This window comes from Aulonocara sp. 'chitande type north' Nkhata Bay, linkage group LG5 (assembly GCF_057382095.1).
Source record: "Aulonocara sp. 'chitande type north' Nkhata Bay isolate Kocher_YH1m ecotype deep benthic linkage group LG5, A_spYH_male_GT1.1, whole genome shotgun sequence".
In the NCBI taxonomy this organism is placed as follows: Eukaryota; Metazoa; Chordata; class Actinopteri; order Cichliformes; family Cichlidae; genus Aulonocara; species Aulonocara sp. 'chitande type north' Nkhata Bay.
The window spans coordinates 30,416,224-30,438,645 of record NC_141348.1 but is presented as its reverse complement, the minus strand read 5'-3'; the positions used below and the strand labels follow the sequence as shown (position 1 = coordinate 30,438,645).

At 40.2% G+C, this 22,422-nt stretch overlaps 1 protein-coding gene across 1 annotated transcript; it reads left to right on the top strand.

Annotated features, from left to right (window-relative positions):
* The first annotated feature begins 10,142 nt into the window (after positions 1-10,142).
* Positions 10,143-17,417, top strand: LOC147330967 (jeltraxin-like). The gene is made up of 5 exons (XM_086294262.1): positions 10,143-10,308; positions 12,820-13,059; positions 14,642-14,928; positions 15,551-15,678; positions 15,864-17,417. The coding sequence occupies exons 1-5, from the start codon at positions 10,206-10,208 to the stop codon at positions 16,030-16,032; spliced, it is 927 nt and encodes a 308-aa protein (XP_086150388.1). The 5' UTR covers positions 10,143-10,205; the 3' UTR covers positions 16,033-17,417.
* Positions 17,418-22,422: the final 5,005 nt, after the last annotated feature.

The window sequence follows — 22,422 nt, the reverse complement described above, 5'->3', positions numbered from 1 at the left end:
TTGAGCGCGCACAGGCAGAAATGTTAAGAATAGTGATGGGATTTCTGGCTCTTTTTAGAGAACCGGCTCTTTCGGTTCGGCTCACTAAAAAGAGCCAGCTCTTTCGGCTCCAAACCGGCTCTTCTGGTTGTTTTTTTGCTTTAATTAATTTATTATTAACAATAACATTAAATTATGCACAAAAGGAATTACTAATGTAAAAAAAAAAGTGGTTTTATTTATATATGTTTATATATAAATATATGCGGTGGCCCCTAGAGACAAAACGCGTACAAACTCCAAAACACATTTCTAGCATGAACTGAACTTCCAAAACAGAGCTACCTAGATCACTTAAATTACACAATTGAAAGCATGAAAGCATATGTGTATTGTTTGTGTATTTATACATAAGCATTCATATATAGTCAAATAATTAAAAAAAAAAAAAAAGTTCATTTACCTGTTATTACCACACACCAAATCCGGTTGATGGTACTTGCTGGCTTTTGTAGCCACTAGATAACAAAAGCTCAACACTGCCCCTAGCATCCTGGAGCACTTCTGTTGTCTTTTGTACGTGTTTTGAGTTTTTATGTGCTTCTGAGTTTTTGCATGTTTTGGAGTTTGTACGTGCTTCAGGGTTTGTACGTGTTTTGGAGTTTGTACGTGTTTTGTCTCTAGGGGCCACCGTAAATATACTTTTATTTATTCACTCCACATAATATATAATAAATAAATCATATAATACAAAAATCAACTATTCACATTTCAACTTTTAACTATTTAAATTTTCTGCTTTTTCCTTTTACAAATTTAAAGTGAAACAACACAAAACACTGCAAACCACAACACAATTAAATATAAATTATAATATGAAAACAAAAAGAACATGCATATTCTCTGTCATATGGACCTGCATGAATAAACTTTCTCAATCCTTTATCATCTGCAACTCTGCAAATTACTATACCTTTCTAATGTGATGTTGTTGTCCCTGGCTCTTTCTCTGTCTCTCCCTCCTGCTCTGTTCCTTTGCTACTGAGTGCAACTACCGCCCCCCATCCCAGCATAAAGCACAAGGCTGGCATGCTGAGTGAAGCGGAAAAAAAGTGCGAGCGAGAGAGGGTGAGAGAAAGAAAAAAACAACAACAACAACCCACGGCTCGCGATAAGGAGCCGGCTCTAAGAGCCATTTCGTTCGTGACCGACACATCACTAGATGAGAGCGCAAGCAACACATTGCGAGCAAGTGCAAAAACTGAGCGAGAGGGGCTGCTACTGTGTGTGTGTATGGATAATAGCAAACACTGAAATACATTTTTTGCACGCAGCAATGATTTTTGTTCACTCAAATTTAGCTTTTCTTCGCTCAAAATAAATTTCTCCTCAAAATGCAACACTTGCACCTGCAATTTTTTTTTACGTGCGCTCATAATAGTGGCACAAAAATAACGCCATTCCCCTCCCCCTTCTGCTCAGCGCAAGCACAAGGCTCACATGTGGAGTGAAGCGGGAAAAAGTGCAAGAGAGAGCGAGAGGGTGAGAGAAAGGGAAAAAAAAAAAAACAGCTCCCAAAAACTAGCCGGTGTTCTGGGAATCCATCCTGCCTGAAAAAACATCCTACCCAATGCTTCTGCACAGACGTGGCGCATGCGCACAACACCAAAGCCAAATTAACTTCTTTTTCTCTCACCCATCCGGAATACTTCTTAAGGTTATGGTTAGGGTTAGGTTTAGTCGCAAGTCACCGTCAAATTATAATACGGGTAGTAGGGCTGGGCCATATTATACCGTTCACGGTAATACCGGTATAATGTTAGGCAACGATAGGAAAATGAAATATCGCGATAGGATATGAGTAAAACGCGCATGCGCAGTGGCTTTGTTTTCATACGCACATGGCTGATTGTTGAGTGAAACAAATGAACCAGAATTGGTTTGTAAAAATGGTGCAACTTCAGTGATGTGGAACTGGTTTGGTGTTTGTCCATCAGATACATGACAAAGCACATTTTTTTGCAGAACATGCAAGCGGCCGTCGTTATTGTCGGACTAAGATGCTCTTAAATCTGGGAGTAATCTGGGTCCTAAACTCCGTATGCTTCAGGTCAAACGAACACTGCAGCATCACTGAGAGTTAAAAACTGTCTAAATTCTTTCATCTTTAATAAAACGATCAGCATTGCTGCTTTACCAGGTGTAACTATGAAGTTTAACTTCCAGGCATCCATGAAAACAAAATTTATTACATTTAACGGAGTTAGAAGTTAGCAGGAAGCTAGCGGAAGTTAGCTCGCTAGTTTCGCTAGCATGTTCTGACTAGGGTTGCCAACTCCCTGAAAAATAAATAAGGGACACCTCGTGGCCAGGGCCAGGCGACCCAATTGTCTTCACCCTTCCCAGTGTGGTGAATTTTCTAGCTCTTTTTTTGTGTGTGAAATTATTTTTTTAACCATTTGACTTGAATTTGATTTAAGTAGATGTGTATTCTTTGTGATATGAACACATGTGAAACAAATGATCATTTAGCCATTTATTTTTAGCTCAAAATGACAACATTAACACAGTAAAACAGGTCTCCTTCTTAAACAGAAGCCTGTCATGCTTAACTTTTGAGAATATAAGTAAATCTTTCTTTAAAAGAACTCTGTCCTGCTTAACTTAAAATAATAGAAAACAATAGAAAGAAAAACATTCTTGTAACAGTGCACATTTAGTGCATTTAGTACAATTGGCTTCAGTTGAGGTATTATTTCAGCTTTTCTAATGCTAAACAGCTGCTCCTGTTTGTAAACCCGCTTGTTCCCATGATTACGCATCTTAACTCATCATCATTATTCATCTATGTATTACTTTTATGTATTAGTCATCTATTTGTTGTAATCATCTATTCTTGCAGTTGTTTATTACACAAAATAAATTATATTATCACACTTCTGGCCACATAGCGCTGATATTCACTGCACATGCCCATATTAACTTTTTCCAGCCAGGTGTTTTCCTTTTCCCATTCTTCCCTTTGTCTGAGGGGAACAAACATTGCTGCTCTAATGCTGGGCTTACACCGTGCGGTTTTAGGCCCATTTTGAGCCGATTTTTGAGTGATCGGACCGATTTTGGCCTTCATCGTGCATCGTGTAGTATACGTGGGGTAACGAGAAGTGATTAACACCTCACGACCAGCTCCCGATCATCAATTGCTCGTGAGGGTCTCACCACAGCTGCTCACACTGCTCGCGCGCAAACACGTAAACGTTGGTGTAAAAGATGGAGCAGCACGGCTGTGCAGCGTGTGATCTGGACACAAGCGATGGAGGCACAACTTGTAGAACTTTGGAAAGCTCATCCGAGCCTTTTCGATGTGGCATCACAAAATTATCACGACCACAACAACCGTGAAAATAGTTGGATTTACACTGCTGCTCAATCACAGCTGCCTGATCAATGTTTTTCATTAGCAATTTAGCAAAGTTGATGGTGGTGGTGTGTGTGTCTGTGTGAGTGTAAGACGGAGAGAGAGAGCGCGACAGATTTTCTGTTATAACCTTCATTTTATGGAGGCACAGTGTGAGCACTCAGGTCGCATCAGAGCATCGGGCGGTATAGTGTGAGACCTGCATCGTGACCTACCAACTGCGAGTCAATCGTGCAGTTTGAGCAGGAGCTGAATAACGTGACTGAAAAAAATTGCACAGTGTCTGCCCAGCTTTAGGTTTACTGTCGTCCGAGACTTGCACCGCAGTGTCTGCGTTTGTTTCCCTGTTGGCCATGCTTCTTGTTGTGGTCATTTGTTGTCTTCCGGTATTTTCTCCGTAAGCGACCTTTCCTCGACCAATGAGATGAGTGGTAATCTGAATTGTCATACTCGTAAGTGTGCTGTCAGCTCATTGGTCACAAAGCAGGAGAGGGGCTGGGAATTATGTTTTCAAACAAAGCGTTAATTCCATTAAAAGTTATAGACTACTTTTGATTCTCACTGTATTACGGGACAAAGTGCGTCCCTTATTAGCTCAATACGGGACGTGTACTTTTGTTTCTAAATACGGGACGATTCCGTATTTTAAGGGACGGTTGGCAACCCTAGTTCTGACTGAGAGATTTCTGAAAAAAATCAAACGTACAGCTCTGCTATCACTTCCAACATAAATGAAGACAGGAAACTAAACAGCAGTGACGTTTATAGGGTTACTGAAGTTGGGCTAGCTGGTATTTAACAATGATGTGCTACGCTATGCAAACTTTGAATCACCTTGTTGTTGTTGAATTGTGCTATACAAATTAATTTGCCTTGCCTTGCCTACGTGATCGCTAGCGACACAGCTATGTTAGCATAATATAAACAGTGAAGCTGGAGGACGAACACTAACACTTTTCCACTTAAAAAAGTTAACGTTAAGGTTTCTGATAGTTAGAGACAAATGCAATCGCATGGCAGGATGCTGTAAACGGACCAAACTTCAGTCAGAAGAACAACTGAGATAATCCATCCACAATACGAGGTTAGTCATTAATATACTGCAACAACATGGGAATAGAGCAGCTGCCAGAGAATTCAACATTAATGAATCAATGGTACAGAAGTGGAGGAAGCAAGAAGAATGAGTTTAATAAAGTTTGATTTATCTGACTGCTTTGTTTCGCTTAATGTGCCTTATAATCCCGTGCACCTTATGGTCCGAAAAATACGTACTGCACACTGCAGTTTAATGTTGCAAAGCACCTCTTTTTAACTTCAGTGGATATTATACATGGTTATGCTCAGGATATGTCAGCCCATTTCTACTGGAAATGCCTTTTGGTTAAACTTTCAGCAAGGAATTTGCATTTGCACTGTTACAGTTTTATAAAGCTTTAATGTACATAAAAACCAGCTTCTTGTTTAAGTGAAAATAAATGGAAGGTTGTCTTTTTGCGCTAGTAATGTTGTGGAGTTGTATTTTGTCTCGCATCAATTATATCGTCAGTTATATCGTTATCGCAAATTTTCAAATATATATCGTGATAAATATTTTTGGCCATATCGCCCTGCTCTAACGGGTAGGACGTTTTGTCAGAGTAGGGTATGATGGTTTCTCAGAACACCAGCTCGTGTCACCGGTGCATAAGGTACACGGGATTATAAGGCACATTAAGCAAAACAATGCAGTCAGATAAGTCAAACTTTATTCAACTCATTCTTCTTGCTTCCCCCAGCACAGAGTGCTTGCTAGCGCTGTGCTTACGTGATGAAACAATTGAGGAAAAAACGCCGCGTATATATTGTTTATCATGACTCTGGTTTTACGTGGCCTATCAACACAATTTAAAAACTGTCTTTAAGTGGTCATGTGATTGGCTTACTGTTACACCCCGGCCTAGGCAACCGGGGTGCAACGCAGGAAAATAAAAATAAGGAAAATAAAACCACGAAGGCCCTCCACCAAAATCCCAAAACGAAGGTGTCTCAAACGAAAATATTAACAAACCCATTCACAACTATTTACAACAGACTATTTATTTACAACAAAAACACCAAACTATTTACAACACGGGGGAGATCGCGACCATGACATACTGAAACACAAGGCTTAAATACATAGAAGGAGCAATCAGGGAATGGACCACAGGAGGGAAACACAGCTGGGGCAAATTAGAACTGACGAGACAGGGAAAATGTAAACTGAACACACTAAGATAACACAGACTTTCAAAGTAAAGCAGGAAATACATAACAGTCACGCAAAAACAAAACACTGACACACCGAAACGTAACATTTCCCCCTACCCAAAAATCAAACATGTAACCCCAAGTGAAATGTTTGATCAAAACCGGATGAAGGCTGGTGGAGGCTGGAGCGGTCCCACGGACCCTCCAGCGAAGACGGATGAAGTCTGGAGCGGTCCCACGGACCCTCCAGCGAAGGCAGACGAAGGCTGAAGCGGTGCCTCGGACCCTCCAGCGAAGACAAACGAAGACTGAAGCGGTGCCTCGGACCCTCCAGCAAAGGCAGACGAAGGCCGGAGCGGTGCCTCGGACCCTCCAGCGAAGGCGGACGAAGGCTGAAGCGGTCCCTCCAACGGACCCTCCAGCGAAGACGGACGAAGGCTGATGAAGGCTGGAGCGGTCCCACTGACCCTCCAGCAGACGACGAAGGCTGGAGCGGTCCCTCGGACCCTCCAGCGAAGACAAACGAAGGCTGACGAAGGCTGGAGCGGTCCCACTGACCCTCCAGCAGACGAAGGCCGGAGCGGTCCCTCGGACTCTCCAGCGAAGGCAGATGAAGTGTGGAGCGGTCCCACGGACCCTCCAGCGAAGACAGACGGAGGCTGGAGCGGTCCCTCGGACCCTCCAGCGAAGGCGGACGAAGGCTGGAGCGTTCCCGCGGACCCTCCAGCGAAGACAGACGGAGGCTGGAGCGGTCCCTCGGACCCTCCAGCGAAGGCGGATGAAGGCTGGAGCGTTCCCGCGGACCCTCCAGCGAAGACAGACGGCTGAAGCGGTCCCTCCCTCGGACCCTCCAGCGACGGCGGACGGCTGAAGCGGTCCCCGGGCCCTCCAGCGAAGACAGACGGAGGCTGAAGCGGCCCTCGGACACTCCAGCGATTGGACGAGCCCCCATATGTTACACCCCGGCCTAGGCAACCGGGGTGCAACGCAGGAAAATAAAAATAAGGAAAATAAAACCACGAAGGCCCTCCACCAAAATCCCAAAACGAAGGTGTCTCAAACGAAAATATTAACAAACCCATTCACAACTATTTACAACAGACTATTTATTTACAACAAAAACACCAAACTATTTACAACACGGGGGAGATCGCGACCATGACATACTGAAACACAAGGCTTAAATACATAGAAGGAGCAATCAGGGAATGGACCACAGGAGGGAAACACAGCTGGGGCAAATTAGAACTGACGAGACAGGGAAAATGTAAACTGAACACACTAAGATAACACAGACTTTCAAAGTAAAGCAGGAAATACATAACAGTCACGCAAAAACAAAACACTGACACACCGAAACGTAACACTTACCAAGAATACTTTATTCTTCCTCAGTCAAACAGCAGCACTCATGTGATTGTTTTGCCCCCTTAGCTCCAGGTGTTGTGCTAGACAGTGATCGTGATTATCGTCTGCGGGAGCGCGCAGCTGCTTAAAGCTGTAGCGTCCAGATTACTTACGTAGTCAGCTACTTCCGTGCAACTGCTTACCGCATTTGTTGAAATGCGGTAAGCATTTGTTTGTTGAAAAATAGTAACGGACCGCGTTTCCTTGTTAGTAACTGTAACGGCGTTGTAACAATAGGAATAGTAATTAGTTAGATTAGTCGTTACTGAAAAAAAGTAACACCGTTAGTATCGCCGTTGCTTGTAACGCTGTTATTCCCGTCACTGATAATAACGACAGCCCACTTGCATGTTCTACAAAAAAACTGTGCTTTGGTGGGTATCTGACCGACAAACACCAAACCAGTTCTACATCACTGAAGTTGCACCATTTTTACAAACCAATTCTGGTTCATCTGTTTCACTCAACAATTCACTTTCCCCCCCCCCTTCTCATTTTCCATTGCCACCATGCTTTTTCAGCCATGTGCGTATGAAAGCAAAGGCACTGCGCATGCGCGTTTGACCCATATTTTATCGCGATATTTTATTTTCTTATCGTTGCGTAACATTGTACCAGTATTACCGTGAATGGTATAATATGGCCCAGCTCTAGTACCAAGTCTTATTATTATATATATTTGTCTTATTATTTTCTTATTTGTTGCAATTCAGGTTCTGTGCACACAAGCAGAGGTTTTTGCTTGGGAAGTAACTGTGACCTCGTTTTCAGAGCCTTGTCCAACATTTAATGGTCTTTGTGACCAAAATATGTGTTGTATGCACTTGACCAACAATGGCTTCTGATACCGTCTAGTTGTAGACCCCTCATTATGCACCTAGCACATACCCTTCCCTTGCGCAGGTCATCTGGGTTGCCAAAAAACCTATATCCAAGTTAGCTCACGTTTCTTTTGGCCGTCAATGTACACAGACATAAAAAAATATTGCCATACATGCCCTACCTGTCAGAAAACTTCTCCAGCCCGCAAGTCTGACAGGGCCCTGCTACAGCCACTTTCTGTCATCTCCACCCCGATTTGTTCCCCGGTTCAGATCACAGACAAACAGTATCCTACAGCTGTTTATGTTTTTTAACCCATTTTGCACAGAGAGGCATTTTTTGAAAAATGTATTGATAGCAATGTTGAATATTATTACACAGGGAAAAAAACAACTACAGTAAAATAATTACACTGTGAGGCCTCTGCCTTTCTAAATGGAGGGACTGTAACTGCATGTAAAACCTGAGGATAGTCAGATTAACAGTATTTCGTCTCTATCTGCCATTCGGCAATTCATCTCAGGTAAACAATAACGTGGCGCACAGCGTGACGTGAAAAAAGGCACATACCTTTGACGTTGTGTGACGAACTCTGTATTCCTCGTCCACATATAAAGGCAAAAAAAGGGTTTTAAAAAATCTCTGTTTTCAGTGATTCGAAACGCCTTTTACGTGTGGACGAAACAGCTACGTTTTCAAAAATACTGTGTAGGTGTGGACGTAGCATAAAATAGTTAGTAGTTTATTTTAATACTACCTGTAATTTATTGCAGATTACTTGTATTTGCTTAATTGTTTACTAACTGTTTGAGGTGTGAAATAAACCGCAATGGAGCAAAATATGGGTGTGTGTGTGTAACCGGTGTGATTCTGCGTTGTGTCTGATAAAAAAGGTAAAAGAAAGAAAGACCTCCAAGTAAATAATTTGCCCACTCCAGCTCCTCTCCCACAGGGGAATTGTAGAAAAAGGGGCTGGCATTTATTTTTTACATTAAACATAAAATATGCATTTACACGTAACATATTTGACATAAGATAAAACAAAAACAACAACATGAAATCCGACATACCTGATAAAAAAGGTAAAAGAAAGAAAGACCTCCAAGTAAATAATTTGCCCACTCCAGCTCCTAGACCAAATACAAACAGTGGGGAAGAGGGTTAGCTCAACCCATCACAGCTCCCAAGCTAGCAAGGAGTATATATTCATTTATGGCGCCTAAAACACATTTATGATACACACATACTACACACTTATAACATCTTACAAAAACAGGCTTAATAATGACAATAACTGAACTAACATCGCAATCATAAACATCAGGGTGGCTAAATATGAATTATGTGTGTTTTAAGGTGTTGGAAGAAATGACACCCACCTCTCCCACAGGGGAATTGTAGAAAAAGGGGAGAGGCAAAAGGGGTACACTGTATTTATAGTATTGCACCAAAGAAGAAGAAGAAAAGAATGAGGAGGGGCTCTAACTGATAATGAACACAACTACAGGCTTGGAGGTCCTGAAAGTCAGGTATAAAAGGAGCAGTTTGGGGGTTTAGAACACATTTTGTGTAATTATAACAATGTGATTTATGACCCTGTTACATGTGGTTGGAGGATGTGTTAGTGCGTGCACGCGGGGGGGGGGGGCATTTTTCATGTAAAACAAAGGGGGGCCCAGCAAAAAAAGTTTGGGAACCACTGGTCTAGTAAATGACTTCATTGTGTATGCCAAATTTTTGGTCATGAGTTATTTAAAAATGAATTTGTTCTGTCACACACAAAGAAATTACTTGATCAACAGCTTATAATAATAATAATAATGGATTGGATTTATATAGCGCTTTTCAAGGAACCCAAAGCGCTTTACAATTCCATTATTCATTCACTCTCACATTCACACACTGGTGGAGGCAAGCTACAGTTGTAGCCACAGCTGCCCTGGGGCAGACTGACAGAAGCGAGGCTGCCATATTGCGCCATTGGCCCCTCTGGCCAACACCAGTAGGCGGTAGGGTAAAGTGTCTTGCCCAAGGTTTGTTGATATCCTTGAGTTTGAGGATTGGGCAATCCTTCCCTTAAAAAGATTCTGAACAAAGTATTAAAAATTATTTTTAAAAAGTTTGTGGGGTTTTTTTTTAAGTCTAGTTCCTCAGTATTTACATAGTAATTGTAGCTTGTTGCTATGTAGAAAGACTAGTGGGAACAAAACGGGAAGGTGGAACATGCAGGAAGTTGACGCTTGAATGAGAAAACTGAAAGCAAACAAGCTGAAGTGCAGCCTGCTCGGAATCAGGGAGACAGCAGAGAGATAAACACATCGAGTTAACTGCAGGGTTTGTTTTATAGATGAAGATGAAGCTACTTTTTGTTCTCAGTCTGATGGTTTTCATGCCAACGATGGTTGAACCAGCTCCTACTGAAGAGCGACCCACGTGGCCAAGAACAACAGGTAAACGTACAAAAGAATCTTAAAGGCATTTCTAGTAATTGCAAATACATGACAAAAAAGTGTGAAATTACTCAACATATTTTAGGCTACGTTCACACTGCAGGCGAAAGCGCATCAAATCCGATTTTTTTTTACCCTATGCGACCCATATCCGATCATGGTATGACAGTGTGAACGGGACAAATCCGATATTTTCAAATCCGATCTGGGTCACTTTCGTATGTGGTACTGAATCCAATACATATCCGATGTTTTAGTAAGCGACTACTTATTATGCATCTCAGGTCATCCCCCTGCTGCAATGGTGTAACCCGAATTTGAAAGCTAAGTGGAAATCCATAGAATTCAATACAACCCCAAAATTTCAACTACAAGCTTCAATTGCGGATAAAAAATTGGCAGACCGTTTAGAAGATAAAGGACCATGGATAAGCCACACTTTAAAAATATGGAATAAAGTGACTAAAATATGTGGTAGTGAACGAATACTAAAAGTATTTAGATGGTGTGCTTATGACACAGATTTTAAACCAAATGAAAGTGATAATAGATTTCAGTCCTGGATAGAGAGTGGACTAACAACATTCCATTCCTTCACACATAAAGGGACACTACAGAGTTTCCAGTCTTTACAAATAAGAAATGGCTTAAGACAAGTAGATTTCTTCAGGTTTCTTCAAATGAGGGATTACTTTAACAAACACTACAATATCCCAAACCCAAATATGGTTGAGTTAGAAATTTTTAAGATAGTTAAATTAGCATATGATAGTTCTCTGAGAAAGGCAATCTCCAAACTATATGATGTGCTCCTTCAAGCAAGGAAGGATACTACTCAAAATGTTAAGATTAAATGGGAATTGGAATCGGGGATGGGTATAACAAACGAGAACTGGGAGAGGATTTGTAATTTTCATTGGTACTCAACAAGTTCTTTATCTTGGAGAGACCACTGTTGGAAGAACATTATTAGATTTTTCAAAACCCCTCATCAAACTAAATATAAAAATGGGACAGCAGAATGCTGGAGAAGATGTGGATCAGAAGAGGCACATCATTATCATATCTTTTGGGACTGCCCTAACTTAAAAAATTACTGGCTGGGAATTCATACAACTTTGTGTGAGGTTTTTAAGATAAAATTTGACATCAATTTTGTAAATTTGTACTTGGGCTCGGTTGCTGGCTCGGTCCGGGGAGGGGACACAAAACTCTTACAAGCGCTATTAGCGGCCAGCAAAAAATCAATAACCAGAAAGTGGTTAAATCCAACTCCGCCAACACTTGAGGATTGGTTTAATGTGGTTTTCGAAATATTTAAAATGGAAAAATTGACATTCTTTTTTAAAATTCGAAAAGACAAATTCTACAAAATATGGAATAAATGGATTAGCTTTGTGTCCCCCATCCACCCTGAATTTAGGTAAGACCAGCCCTGAATTGGTGTATCTCCCATGTATCGTACAATGTCAGGTTGACCATCAACTTCATAATATGTACCTAATGTAGCCTTTGTAAATAAGTTAAACATGCTGCATTATGTAACACACTGTCAAGCAAACGAGTTCATTTTATTTTTTTTTTGCTATCAGAATGTAAAACAAAAGGACTAAGAAAAAGATTTTTTTTCTTTTTTTGACTAAATAATGTCAATGCACTTTATTGTAACAAATCCCTTTTTTTTCTTCAATAAAAATATAATTAAAAAAAAAAAAAGCGACTGCTGTTTGAACGGTCATGTCGAGACAGACCGTTGGGAAACGTAAAGTCCGAAGTCTTTATATTAAGGGCCATCAGTCAAACAATACTGTTTACTCTGGGTCTAAACTGAGCGCGTTGTGTGTGACGTCTTCTTTTGCGCTTTAAGCGTTCACACTAGAGCGTGTTTGCTGTCGTATTTTATTTGCAGTGTGAACAAGCAGGCAAAAAAATCGGATTTGATCAAAAAATCAGAATTGAGCATCAAGACCTGCAGTGTGAACGTATCCTTAGATGCTTTGATTACTGCTTTGCGCACTCTTGGCATTCTCTCGATTAGCCTGATGAGGTCGTCACCTGAAATGGTTTTCCAACAGTTTATAAGGAGTTCCCAGAAATGCTGAACACTTGTTGGCCCTTTTGCCTTCACTTTGCGATCCATTTCATCCCAAACCATCTCATTTGGGTTTATGGTAAGGTGACTGTGGAGGCCAGGCCATCTGGCACAGAAATTTAATTGCATTCTACAGACGCAAAGAGTTATAAAAAGAACAAAGAACTAATTTGATTCCAATGTGAGGATGAAACATTACAGATATTCTTCTGTCACCAGAAAGGAAATAAAGGAGCTGGATTTTAGTGTTTTTAAAGGTGTAAACTTTTGCAGAGGATTGGGGTGTGTGCTGTTTAGTTTTTACTAAACCTGCTTTTGGGAGCAAAACCCCGGAAGTCAACATAAAAACACATATAATGAAGGAAGAAGGAAGGAAGGAAAACGTTATAACGGCTTTTTTGTTGTCTTTTTGTCTGCAGGAAGTTCTGAAATAAATCTAGACGGGAGGATGTTCACTTTGTCTCGTAATTATGGAGGAGTAATCTTCTATCACCCCAATTATCATTTCCAAACTCCCTACCCAACCAGAAGCTACAAAGTCGGAGCTCCAAACACCACCACCACCACCACCACCAAATCTCCAAACACCACCACCACCACCACCAAATCTCCAAAGACCACCACCACCAAAGCTACAACCACACAGAGTCCAACCAGAAGTGAGTATGTACATTCAAAGAGGTGGTGTGGACGCAGTCAGCGGTTTATTCTACTGGCATTAGATTTACTGGTTGTACAGAGAAGGATTAAACAGCTACTTTGATCTGAAGCAGGACTGGAAAAGTCCTCTTTTTTGCCCGTTTAACTACACGGTTAATCCCAGAGATATTTGAATATATGAAAAAGAAGTGTCTGTGAAGGTTCTCAGTCATCCAGGTCATTGTAGTCTAAGGAGCTTTGAAAGAAAAGCGTCTGGACTTCTTTAAGGTGCTTGAAGACGTTTCACCTCTCATCCGAGAAGCTTCTTCAGGGTCCTTTTGTCCCTCTTGGGGTGACACTCCCACAGGGCTTAAATCTGGGACTCTCCACCATTTGACCCTAGAACTAAAGAAGCTTCTCAGATGAGAGGGGAAACATCCAGACGCTTTTCTTTCCAAGCTCCTTAGACCATGAAAAAAAAGTTTCAAGAATTCATCTCAGGTTTTCGGCATGATAAAAAATTGCTGCTTGGGGCTTGAATTGCGAGAAATAAATTTGAAAAATTACATGAAATATTTCTGTTAGCTCAGCGAGCTAATTATAACATGAAAAATTTTGTTAATTGACAGAATATTTTTAATGCAAACCCACTGTAATCTTTCCATGTTCTGTGCAATATTTTTGGCTCATGTGCAATTATTTTGGTCCCAGTCTGTTTCAATGTTTCCTACACATACACCATGTATATAGTTCCACTCACATATGTATACATATACACTGTTTTTTATTTTATTTTTATTCTATTTATTTAATTATTTATTTATTTTCCGCCTTCGTTGTATATTGGTTCCTCTTCTTCTTACTTTAGCACCTTTGTGGTTCAGCTACCCAATTTCGCTGTGCAAGAAACTGCACAATGACAATAAAAAGCTCTAAGTCTCTAAGTCTAAGTCTCTAATAATATAGTTAAAATATAATATTTTCATATAATATTTTCATTCATATTTTCATAATAGATGGTGAAAAAACAGGAACTTTCTGTTAATAGTTTTTCTTTTGCTTATTTATGTTGGTGAAGTGTAAATGGCCATAGAGGAGGTCTTTATCAGTAGGAAAAGCTGTAAAACTCATGGAAACACAGTGAAAAGCATGAAATTTACGTCCTCCTCTACACTGTACAGACTGCCAGATTGTAGTCTTTTGCAGGCCAATTCCAGCACCCGGGCCTTATGCTTGACACCCCTTGGTTTAGTCTGTTTGAAGCCAGACAACAAAATTGGCAAAAGTGCTGACTCTGTAAGTGTATAATCTTATAGACTGTAATTCCATTAAACTAATAAAATAAAAATAAAAAACACAAACAAACAGTAGTGTAGCATTACCTTATTATCCAGAAGTCCAGCCTGTGCAGCTGAATGACTGTGTGCACTGCAGATCAATGAAATTGATCCGCTGAAATTGGTACAGTTTATATTCACATTGATCCTGAGCAGGTAAAATATCTTGCAAACCAACTAAAGGAAAGAAAACATTCGTCAAAGCCCGATGCAATCATTTTAAGGAAATGTGTTGTCCAACCTGTTTTTGTTACATCTCTTGCAGGTGTGTCAGTGTGTCTGCGTTACATGACTGACGCTGTGCAGCCAACCTTCCCACTCTTCACTCTCAGTCCAGACACATCCTCTCTGAGTCTGCAGCGTAGCTTTGACACGTTCATGCTGTCCTATTATGATTCCTTCAGTGTGGACCTGCAGCCCATTGTGCACTTATGGCCAGACATTAAGCAGGACATCTGGACCAGTGTCTGCCTCACTGTGGACACCAGTAAGAGTGTGGTCCAGATGTTCAGTGGCGGGTATATGAGCCCCAGGAAGGTGATGCCTTATCAGGTGAGAATGTCGACAAAGTTAGAATCAGCATGTTAAAAACTGTGTGGATGCACAGACAGAAAGACAAATTCACTAAACAGAGCAAAGTAGTGTGCGAGTCCAGGTGTGCAGGAAGCATTCTGGTCAGATTAATGAACCACCTCAGGTATTTATTTATTTGAGTATTTTTAATTGAAATGTCTCTCCAATGAGCGGAACCCAGACACCTTTCAGAGGAAGTTCATTTTCCTCACTTGTATCCATGATTTTCTCACAGCTCGTGGTCACAGGGAAAAATAGATCCACTGGTAAACTTAGAGCTTTACCTTAATATTCAGCCATCTCTTAGTCACATTACAGTCTGTCTCTCAAGAAACAAGACCCTGAGATAGCTGGACTCCACCAGCTGGAACAGTAACTCCTTTCCACCCTTTTTGTGCCTGAGACTTCAACAGAAGACATAATAATGACAACATAGAATCTATTTTTGTTTTGTTTTGTTTATATCTAAGTGAAGAAAACACTCAAATGACTCCTTCATTGTAATCCAGATTTCTGAAAGGCTTTAAAAAGTAGACAATATTATTCTCAAAATCAATTAATCATCTTTAATTTTGATCTTCTCTTTTTTCTGTGTGTTCAGTATGTGTGGTCAGGCGAGCCTGTGATTAGTTTCCCAGGTTTTGATGGTCAGCTGACAGACGTCCAGGTGTGGGACTATCCTCTGCGATATAAAGACATCTTCTACTACATGAGCAGAAGTTATTACGGGTAAGATCTCTATGCTGAACTCACACACCGACCGTTTAATCATAACCACAGTATAAATGACAATATTAAAGATATAAATAAAGTAAAAAATTCATTTAAAACAGGCCTTGTCTTAAATTTGCTTTTTAATGTTTAAGCTTTGTTTTAAAAGCTTGTTAAAAGCGTGTGTTTTGTTGTGGTTTTAGGTCTTACAGCGGCTCTGTCATCTCCTGGTCCTACATCAGATACGATAACAGAGGAAGGGCAGTCTTGGAGGACAACTTTGACATGCGAGCAAAAGTTGAGCAAGAGAGTAGACGGAAGGAAAAGAAGATGAGATTCTTCAGTGTGGAGGAAAACAAGCTGCTGCTTTAATGACAGAAGATGAAACTGTCCTGTGAAGCTGAGATGTCTCTTTTCCCAGTGGCTAAAAACTGGAGGGTGGTCCCCTTCTTCCCCTTCTTCTTTTGTATTAATGTATATATCAGAGTTCACTTCATGCAGCTGTACAGTGTAATCCATTATCTTTTATCTTTTGTTTCATCAGCCTTTTTTGTTTTTGTTTGTTTTTTCGATCATAATCACTTGAAATCGGTGGAAATGTCGGTGGAAGTTTTCACAGAGGTGAAGGCTGAGGTTAATTTTCCCTTTGACTTCTAAAGGACAGTCTTTTTGAAGCTACGGGAGTTGCCATATGAAAAATTAAAATTTAATGCACTGGCAAAAGTCCCGACTGTGAATATTTAATCTCTTATTTTACTTGGAAGTTTTACTTTTAAAATATGAAACACCATAAGAAAAAACAACAATGCAGCTCAAATTTATAAAGGAATTCTGCTGTAGTCAGAGAAACCTGTCAGCAAGACTTACTGGGCTTACCCTGTAAAGGAAATGAAGAAATAATTTACTTTATGACTTAAATATCTATCTATCTATGAATTTTTAAAAAATGCTGTTTTCACTGTGTAAGAAAATGAAAATTATATTGTAAATTGTGAAAAAATTATTATCAAAAATGATTTACACATTACTTAAAATTACTTGCAGTACTTAATTTGCTTGCAGTATAACTATTTCTTTGCTTCCAGTAAAGTTGACTGTCACTCCCTTACTCTAGTGTGCCTAGCTTTAATTATTTCTGGAGCTCTGCATGAAAGTTTGGGCGACAAGTTTAAGGAAGTGAAAGATGAAATTTACAGACACAGCAAGCTGTTAATATGAGATAAAGTTCAACACTGGTTTGAGTAGAGGAAGTAAAAGCTCACATACAGATTTAATAAAAGCTAAAGTAACTTAAGAATTTCCATATAGTATTGGTTCTTGTGTCAGCTTTACCTCTTGTTAAATGATGTGGAAAAGCTGTTGTGGTGAGCAGAGCTACTCAATCTTTTAGTGTTACTTTAGTCTAAATAGACTGGAATCAGCCTTTATGGACTGTATTCATACCGCACAGCAGTCATGACCTCTGAGTTGAACTTGCAGACAGGTTGAGGTGTGTTTGCTGATAGTCCAGGAACCAAACAAAGTCCAAAATGCCCAAAACACAGGAATAATATCAGAGTCCAAACACCAGAAATCACAAGGGATACAAATACAGGACGCACAGAGCGAGGAAACAAAGAGCTGCAACAACAACACGACCCCAACCCAAAGGACAAAACAGGACTGAGAAAATATATACAAGAGATACAAGAAAACACAATCAACATAAGAAAAAGAAGAAGTTTATTTGTGTAGCAGTTTTTAAAGCACACAGTTACAAAGTGAACAAAGTGATTTTGAATAAAATCACATTACAATAAGTGTACTTGTTATACTTCTTCTTTTATAAACATGTGTCTTGTTTCATTTATTTATTTAGTTTTTAATAAACAGTTTAGTTTTTCGTAACATGAACGCTAACATTTCAGATTCAGAATCACAACATCCTATTTAGTTGTTTGTGCACTTCTGCTTAATACCAGCTGATTGCTGGAGGTAACCTTGTGTGCCTTTGCTTTGTTGGTAGCAGTTGAGTGGAGGCATTGGTTCAACATCAGTGACCGCATAAAGGAGTTGGGCACTTTGATACCCGAGTCATCAGACCTGTAGGTCGTACTGGCGCTTTCATTTTCCACTGCTCACATAAAGTTACACTGTTTGAATTTTAAATGCCAGGGGGCCACGCATTAGGCGTATAAATCATGATCTTGTCCTCTGCCTCTGTTGTCCTTCTTATCTTTACTGACATCGCAACAATGACAGAGAGATGCGCTGGAATAAAGGCACCATTCTCAAGGCTTCTGTAGACTACATCAGGAAACTGCAGAAGGATCAGCAGAGTGCCAAGGATGCTGAGATGAGGCAGAAGGAGTTGGAGCAAGCGAACCACTCCTTATTAATGTTACATGTCCGGGTCAGTTGAGTTTTATTTATGTAGAGCTGTTTCACAGGAATGGTCATCTCAAAGTGCGTTTTATTATAAGCTAAAGACATTAGTGAGAGGATCCTGACAATCAAATGAGGCTGTATGAGCAAACACTTGGTGGCAGGGAGGAAGAAAGAACTTCATTTTGACAGCAAGAGATCTCTAACAGAACTATTTAGGTCGTTGGTTTGTTACGTTGATTTGGTGGGTTTGCAGTGATATCATGATATGACTTGATCATCAAGGGTTTGCCAACTGTGGATTTTACAGCCATTAAAAAGAATATCTACTGTGGACATATATGATCTCTTGATTTTCATCAGCTGAAGGCTTTTCAGGGAGCTTTTAGAACAGCCTTATAATAAGTAATTCCAATCAATAGTGCATCCTAGAAGCTTCAGTATGTCTCTGATTTACTTGGCAGAGGAAAGAGGGCATTCTTAGTTTGCTTGTTAAAGAAAATGTTCCTGGTCAAGAATAATCGATTCTTATAGCTGTCAAGGTAATGCCATCCAGACTCTCTCTCTATATATATTAATATTAGTGGTACTATTATACTGCCATAGTGCCTAATTTTTCTATTAATAAGCAAATCTTAACAAGAAATCATAAAGCAATGTTATTGTATCAGCCTATCAGTGACTAAATGGTGCGTCAACCAACGACTGAATACGTATATATCTCAAATGAAAGAACAAAAACTCAAAGTTTAACACTATTGCTTGATGGGAAAACACAGACTGCTGGAACATGTTAGCATTAGCAGGGATCGTGTTAAAGAATGCAAAGCAAGAGAAAGAAGCTGAGGTATGCCAAGTTACTCATGACCTGGACTGCAAATCAGGTGCAAAAGGTTTGATGGACTGATGACTCCAAATTTAGTCATAATCATCATCATCATATGCAGAGGAGGTCAGGAGAGCGCTACAGCAGTGAGTGTCTATAGCTGTCTATAAAACACGGTGGAGGCAGCAAGTTTGCTAGTCTGCAGCATTCAGATCCACCCCAAAGACTGTTCAGTGCTCAGAGAAACTGCACTATATCCAAGAGCTGCATCTGAGCCTCTACAGGCCTCAGACAGCATGTTAAATGTTAACATTCATGACAGTATAATTAGAAAAAGACCAAAGAAGTATGGCTTGTTTGGAGGGGCTGCCAGGAGAAAGCTTCTTCTCTTAAAAGAACACAACAACTCGGCTGCAAATTTGCCCTTGAAGAAGACTTCTGCAGCAACGTCTTTTTAACAGATGAGACCAAAGCGGAGGTTTGGCCATCATGCACAGCAGTACCTTCAGCAAAAATCAAACACAGCATAAACACCTCAATCCAGCTGTCAAGCATGCTGATTTGAGGGTGGTGATTTGAGCTTGTTCTCCAGCCACAAGAGATAGGCACCTTGCAGTCAACAAACTCCTCTGTATGCCAAAGTTTTCTAGAGTCAAATGTCAGGCCATCTGTCTGACAGATAAAGCGTCTCCTAAATCAGGTCATGCAACAGGATAATGACCCCAGGTACAGCAGCAAATCTACAGCATGGAAGCCCAGACCTCAACCTGACAGAAATGCTGTGTATAAAGGTAGGCTTGCAAATGTCAATGAATTGAAGCAGCTGAAGTTATTGCTGCTAACTGCTGGTTCTGTAAACTACTCAATCGCAGAATGATTGCGATGTTGAACTAAAACAAATGTCTGTATCCTAAATTGTGGATATCCTATTGTGGTGCTCTAAACTGTAACACTAAATGTGATTCAGAATGTTTTCTTTTGTATATATTATTTTACATCCAGTGGTTAATATATACCAAAGAGTATATATTTTCATTATGGGCAACAAAATTTGGGACTAAAATCTGGATTTAGATACATGAAAGCTTCTTGTTCATTTTGTGCCACGTACTGTCACATACGCTAAGTCTAATTACACAATGATTGCCTGAGCCTATTCTTGTTAAATGATGAAAAACCCAAAGGCACGTTTCAGCAGTGGATCTGTGTGAAATCAGCAACATGCAAAACGAAATCAAAATGTGGGCTATTGAGTCGAAAAACAAAAATCGCAATTCAATCATCTGAGCAGCTTTACTCATGAAATGATAACAGTTAGCTGAATTTACAGTGGCTTGCAAAAGTATTCGCCCCCCTTGAACTTTTCCACATTTTGTCACATTACAGCCACAAACATGAATCAATTTTATTGAAATTCCACGTGAAAGACCAGCACAAAGTGGTGTACACGTGAGAAGTGGAACGAAAATCATACATGATTCCAAATATTTTTTACAAATAAATAACTGCAAAGTGGGGTGTGCGTAATTATTCAGCCCCCTTTGGTCTGAGTGAAGTCAGTTGCCCATAGACATTGCCTGATGAGTGCTAATGACTAAATAAAGTGCACCTGTGTGTAATCTAATGTCAGTACAAATACAGCAGCTCTGTGACTTGTGTATGGTCACATAACATCCACAACTGACTCCTGGAAGAAGTATGGAGCGAACTCCAGGATAAAAAAAAAAAAAAAAACTTACTATAGCTCCACAAAATTTGGGTTCGGGAGAAAATTCAGGGGGAAGTAGAATGGGAGGGAGAGCCTTCAGTTTTCAGGCCCCTCTTCTGTGGAATCAGCTTCCAGTCAGGAGACAGACACTGTCTCTACTTTTAAGATTAGGCTTAAAACTTTCCTTTTTGCTAAAGCATATAGTCAGGGCTGGTTAAGGTGACCCTGAATCCTGTACATTGCTGGAGAGTATTTCCTTTTTGGTCACCTTTCTCACTCAACATGTGTTAATAGACTTCTCTGCTGAATCACACTTGTTATTAATCTCTGGATCTCGTCCACAGCATGTCTTTCATCCTGTCTTCCTTCTCTCTCCCCATCAGAGGGAGCATTCAAAGAGCTGTGCGACGGACGCCTGATGTCGGAGTTTTGTCACTTCCACAAGTTGTAAAATGTTTTGCAGATCCATTGCAGACCCCCTGCACTAGCCTGTCCCGCCGCCTGCTCACCTGCCTGTTCTTTTGGAGATTTACAGTATGTTTACCCCCTTGGCTTGTGGCGCAATTTCCTAACTCTGTTTTGTCCCTCATCCTCAGGTCACTCCAGTGCGCCACCCATCCTCCTGCATGCATCGGCTCTGTTTCATTCCCTCTCGGTCCTCGCATGTTTACCCGATCGCTGTAAATAGCCCCGTCCTTTGTAAGTATCCCCTATAAGATAGATAAGATAACCTTTATTAGTCCCACACGTGGGAAATTTGTTTTGTCACAGCAGGAAGTGGACAGTGCAAAAGTTATGAGGCAAAAATTAGAATACAATAAGAATAAATACAGTACACAACTGTACAGAATAGAATAAAATAAAATACTATATACAGTAGAATAAAATAAAATAAATATACAATAAGATAAAAATAGAATACAAATACAAATACTATATACAACTGAGTAAAAATACAACGATGACAGAAAGGATTATTGCACTTAGTATTATTTTTCTGGTTTTTTTTTTTTTTTTTTTAAGATAAGTGTCACTGTAAATAAAACAGCATTTACTGCAACCGCCGAGCCTGTGTGTGTTTCTGCTACTGAGTCCAGCCGTTATAGTCAGTCACCTAACATAAAGTAGGGAAACTGTCACGGTTCTGCTGTGTGGCAGGCAGGTTTAGGACTCAAATGCAGGACTCAGACCACAAGAGTTAAACTGAGAGAGGCAGCTTTTATTGAACATCCAAACACGATGAGAAAGAACATATAACCAAAAACTGGAAACTAGAAACTAAGGCCTGAGGGAAAAAAAGAAACAACAGGAAACTAGGAAGCTACTAAACTTGGAACACACTCTGAAATAACTGGGGACACGAGGAGCACGGAGAAATACACACAGCACAAAGGAGTGGTAGAAGTACGATGACGAGCACTGGAGGACACACACTGTAAATACACAGGAACAAGAGGGAATGAGGAATTGACCTCACGAGACAGGGGAAGCGAAACTAGAAATGCTGACATGAAGCAGACTTTCAAAGCTAAACAGGAAACAGCCAACAGACACAGACCTGACACTGAGCCAAAAGGGACACATGAACCAAACCTAAAAACTAGAAATCACAGAACAAAGAACTAGAGCACTAGAAATACAGAGAAAGAAACCTGGACACTAATTGTGATAACAATGAGGAAAATCAAACATCAAATCAGAACACAAGAAGTCATTTACAGCGAAGAAATCCTTAACAAAATAACACAGGGTCACCGACCCAGGACCGTGACAGAAACACAGAGCAGGCGGACACACAATCATGAGGGACGAGGCAAAACTGAACCAAGACAAACTGAAAAAATAAAAATAAATGTAAAGCATA

Coding starts and splice junctions, on each gene's coding strand:
- LOC147330967 (XM_086294262.1), top strand. CDS start 10,206: ATGAAGATGAAGCTACTTTTTGTTCTCAGTCTGATGGTTTTCATGCCA. Junction 10,309..12,819: donor CACGTGGCCAAGAACAACAG/GTAAACGTACAA, acceptor TTTTGTCTGCAG/GAAGTTCTGAAATAAATCTA. Junction 15,679..15,863: donor ATGAGCAGAAGTTATTACGG/GTAAGATCTCTA, acceptor TTGTGGTTTTAG/GTCTTACAGCGGCTCTGTCA.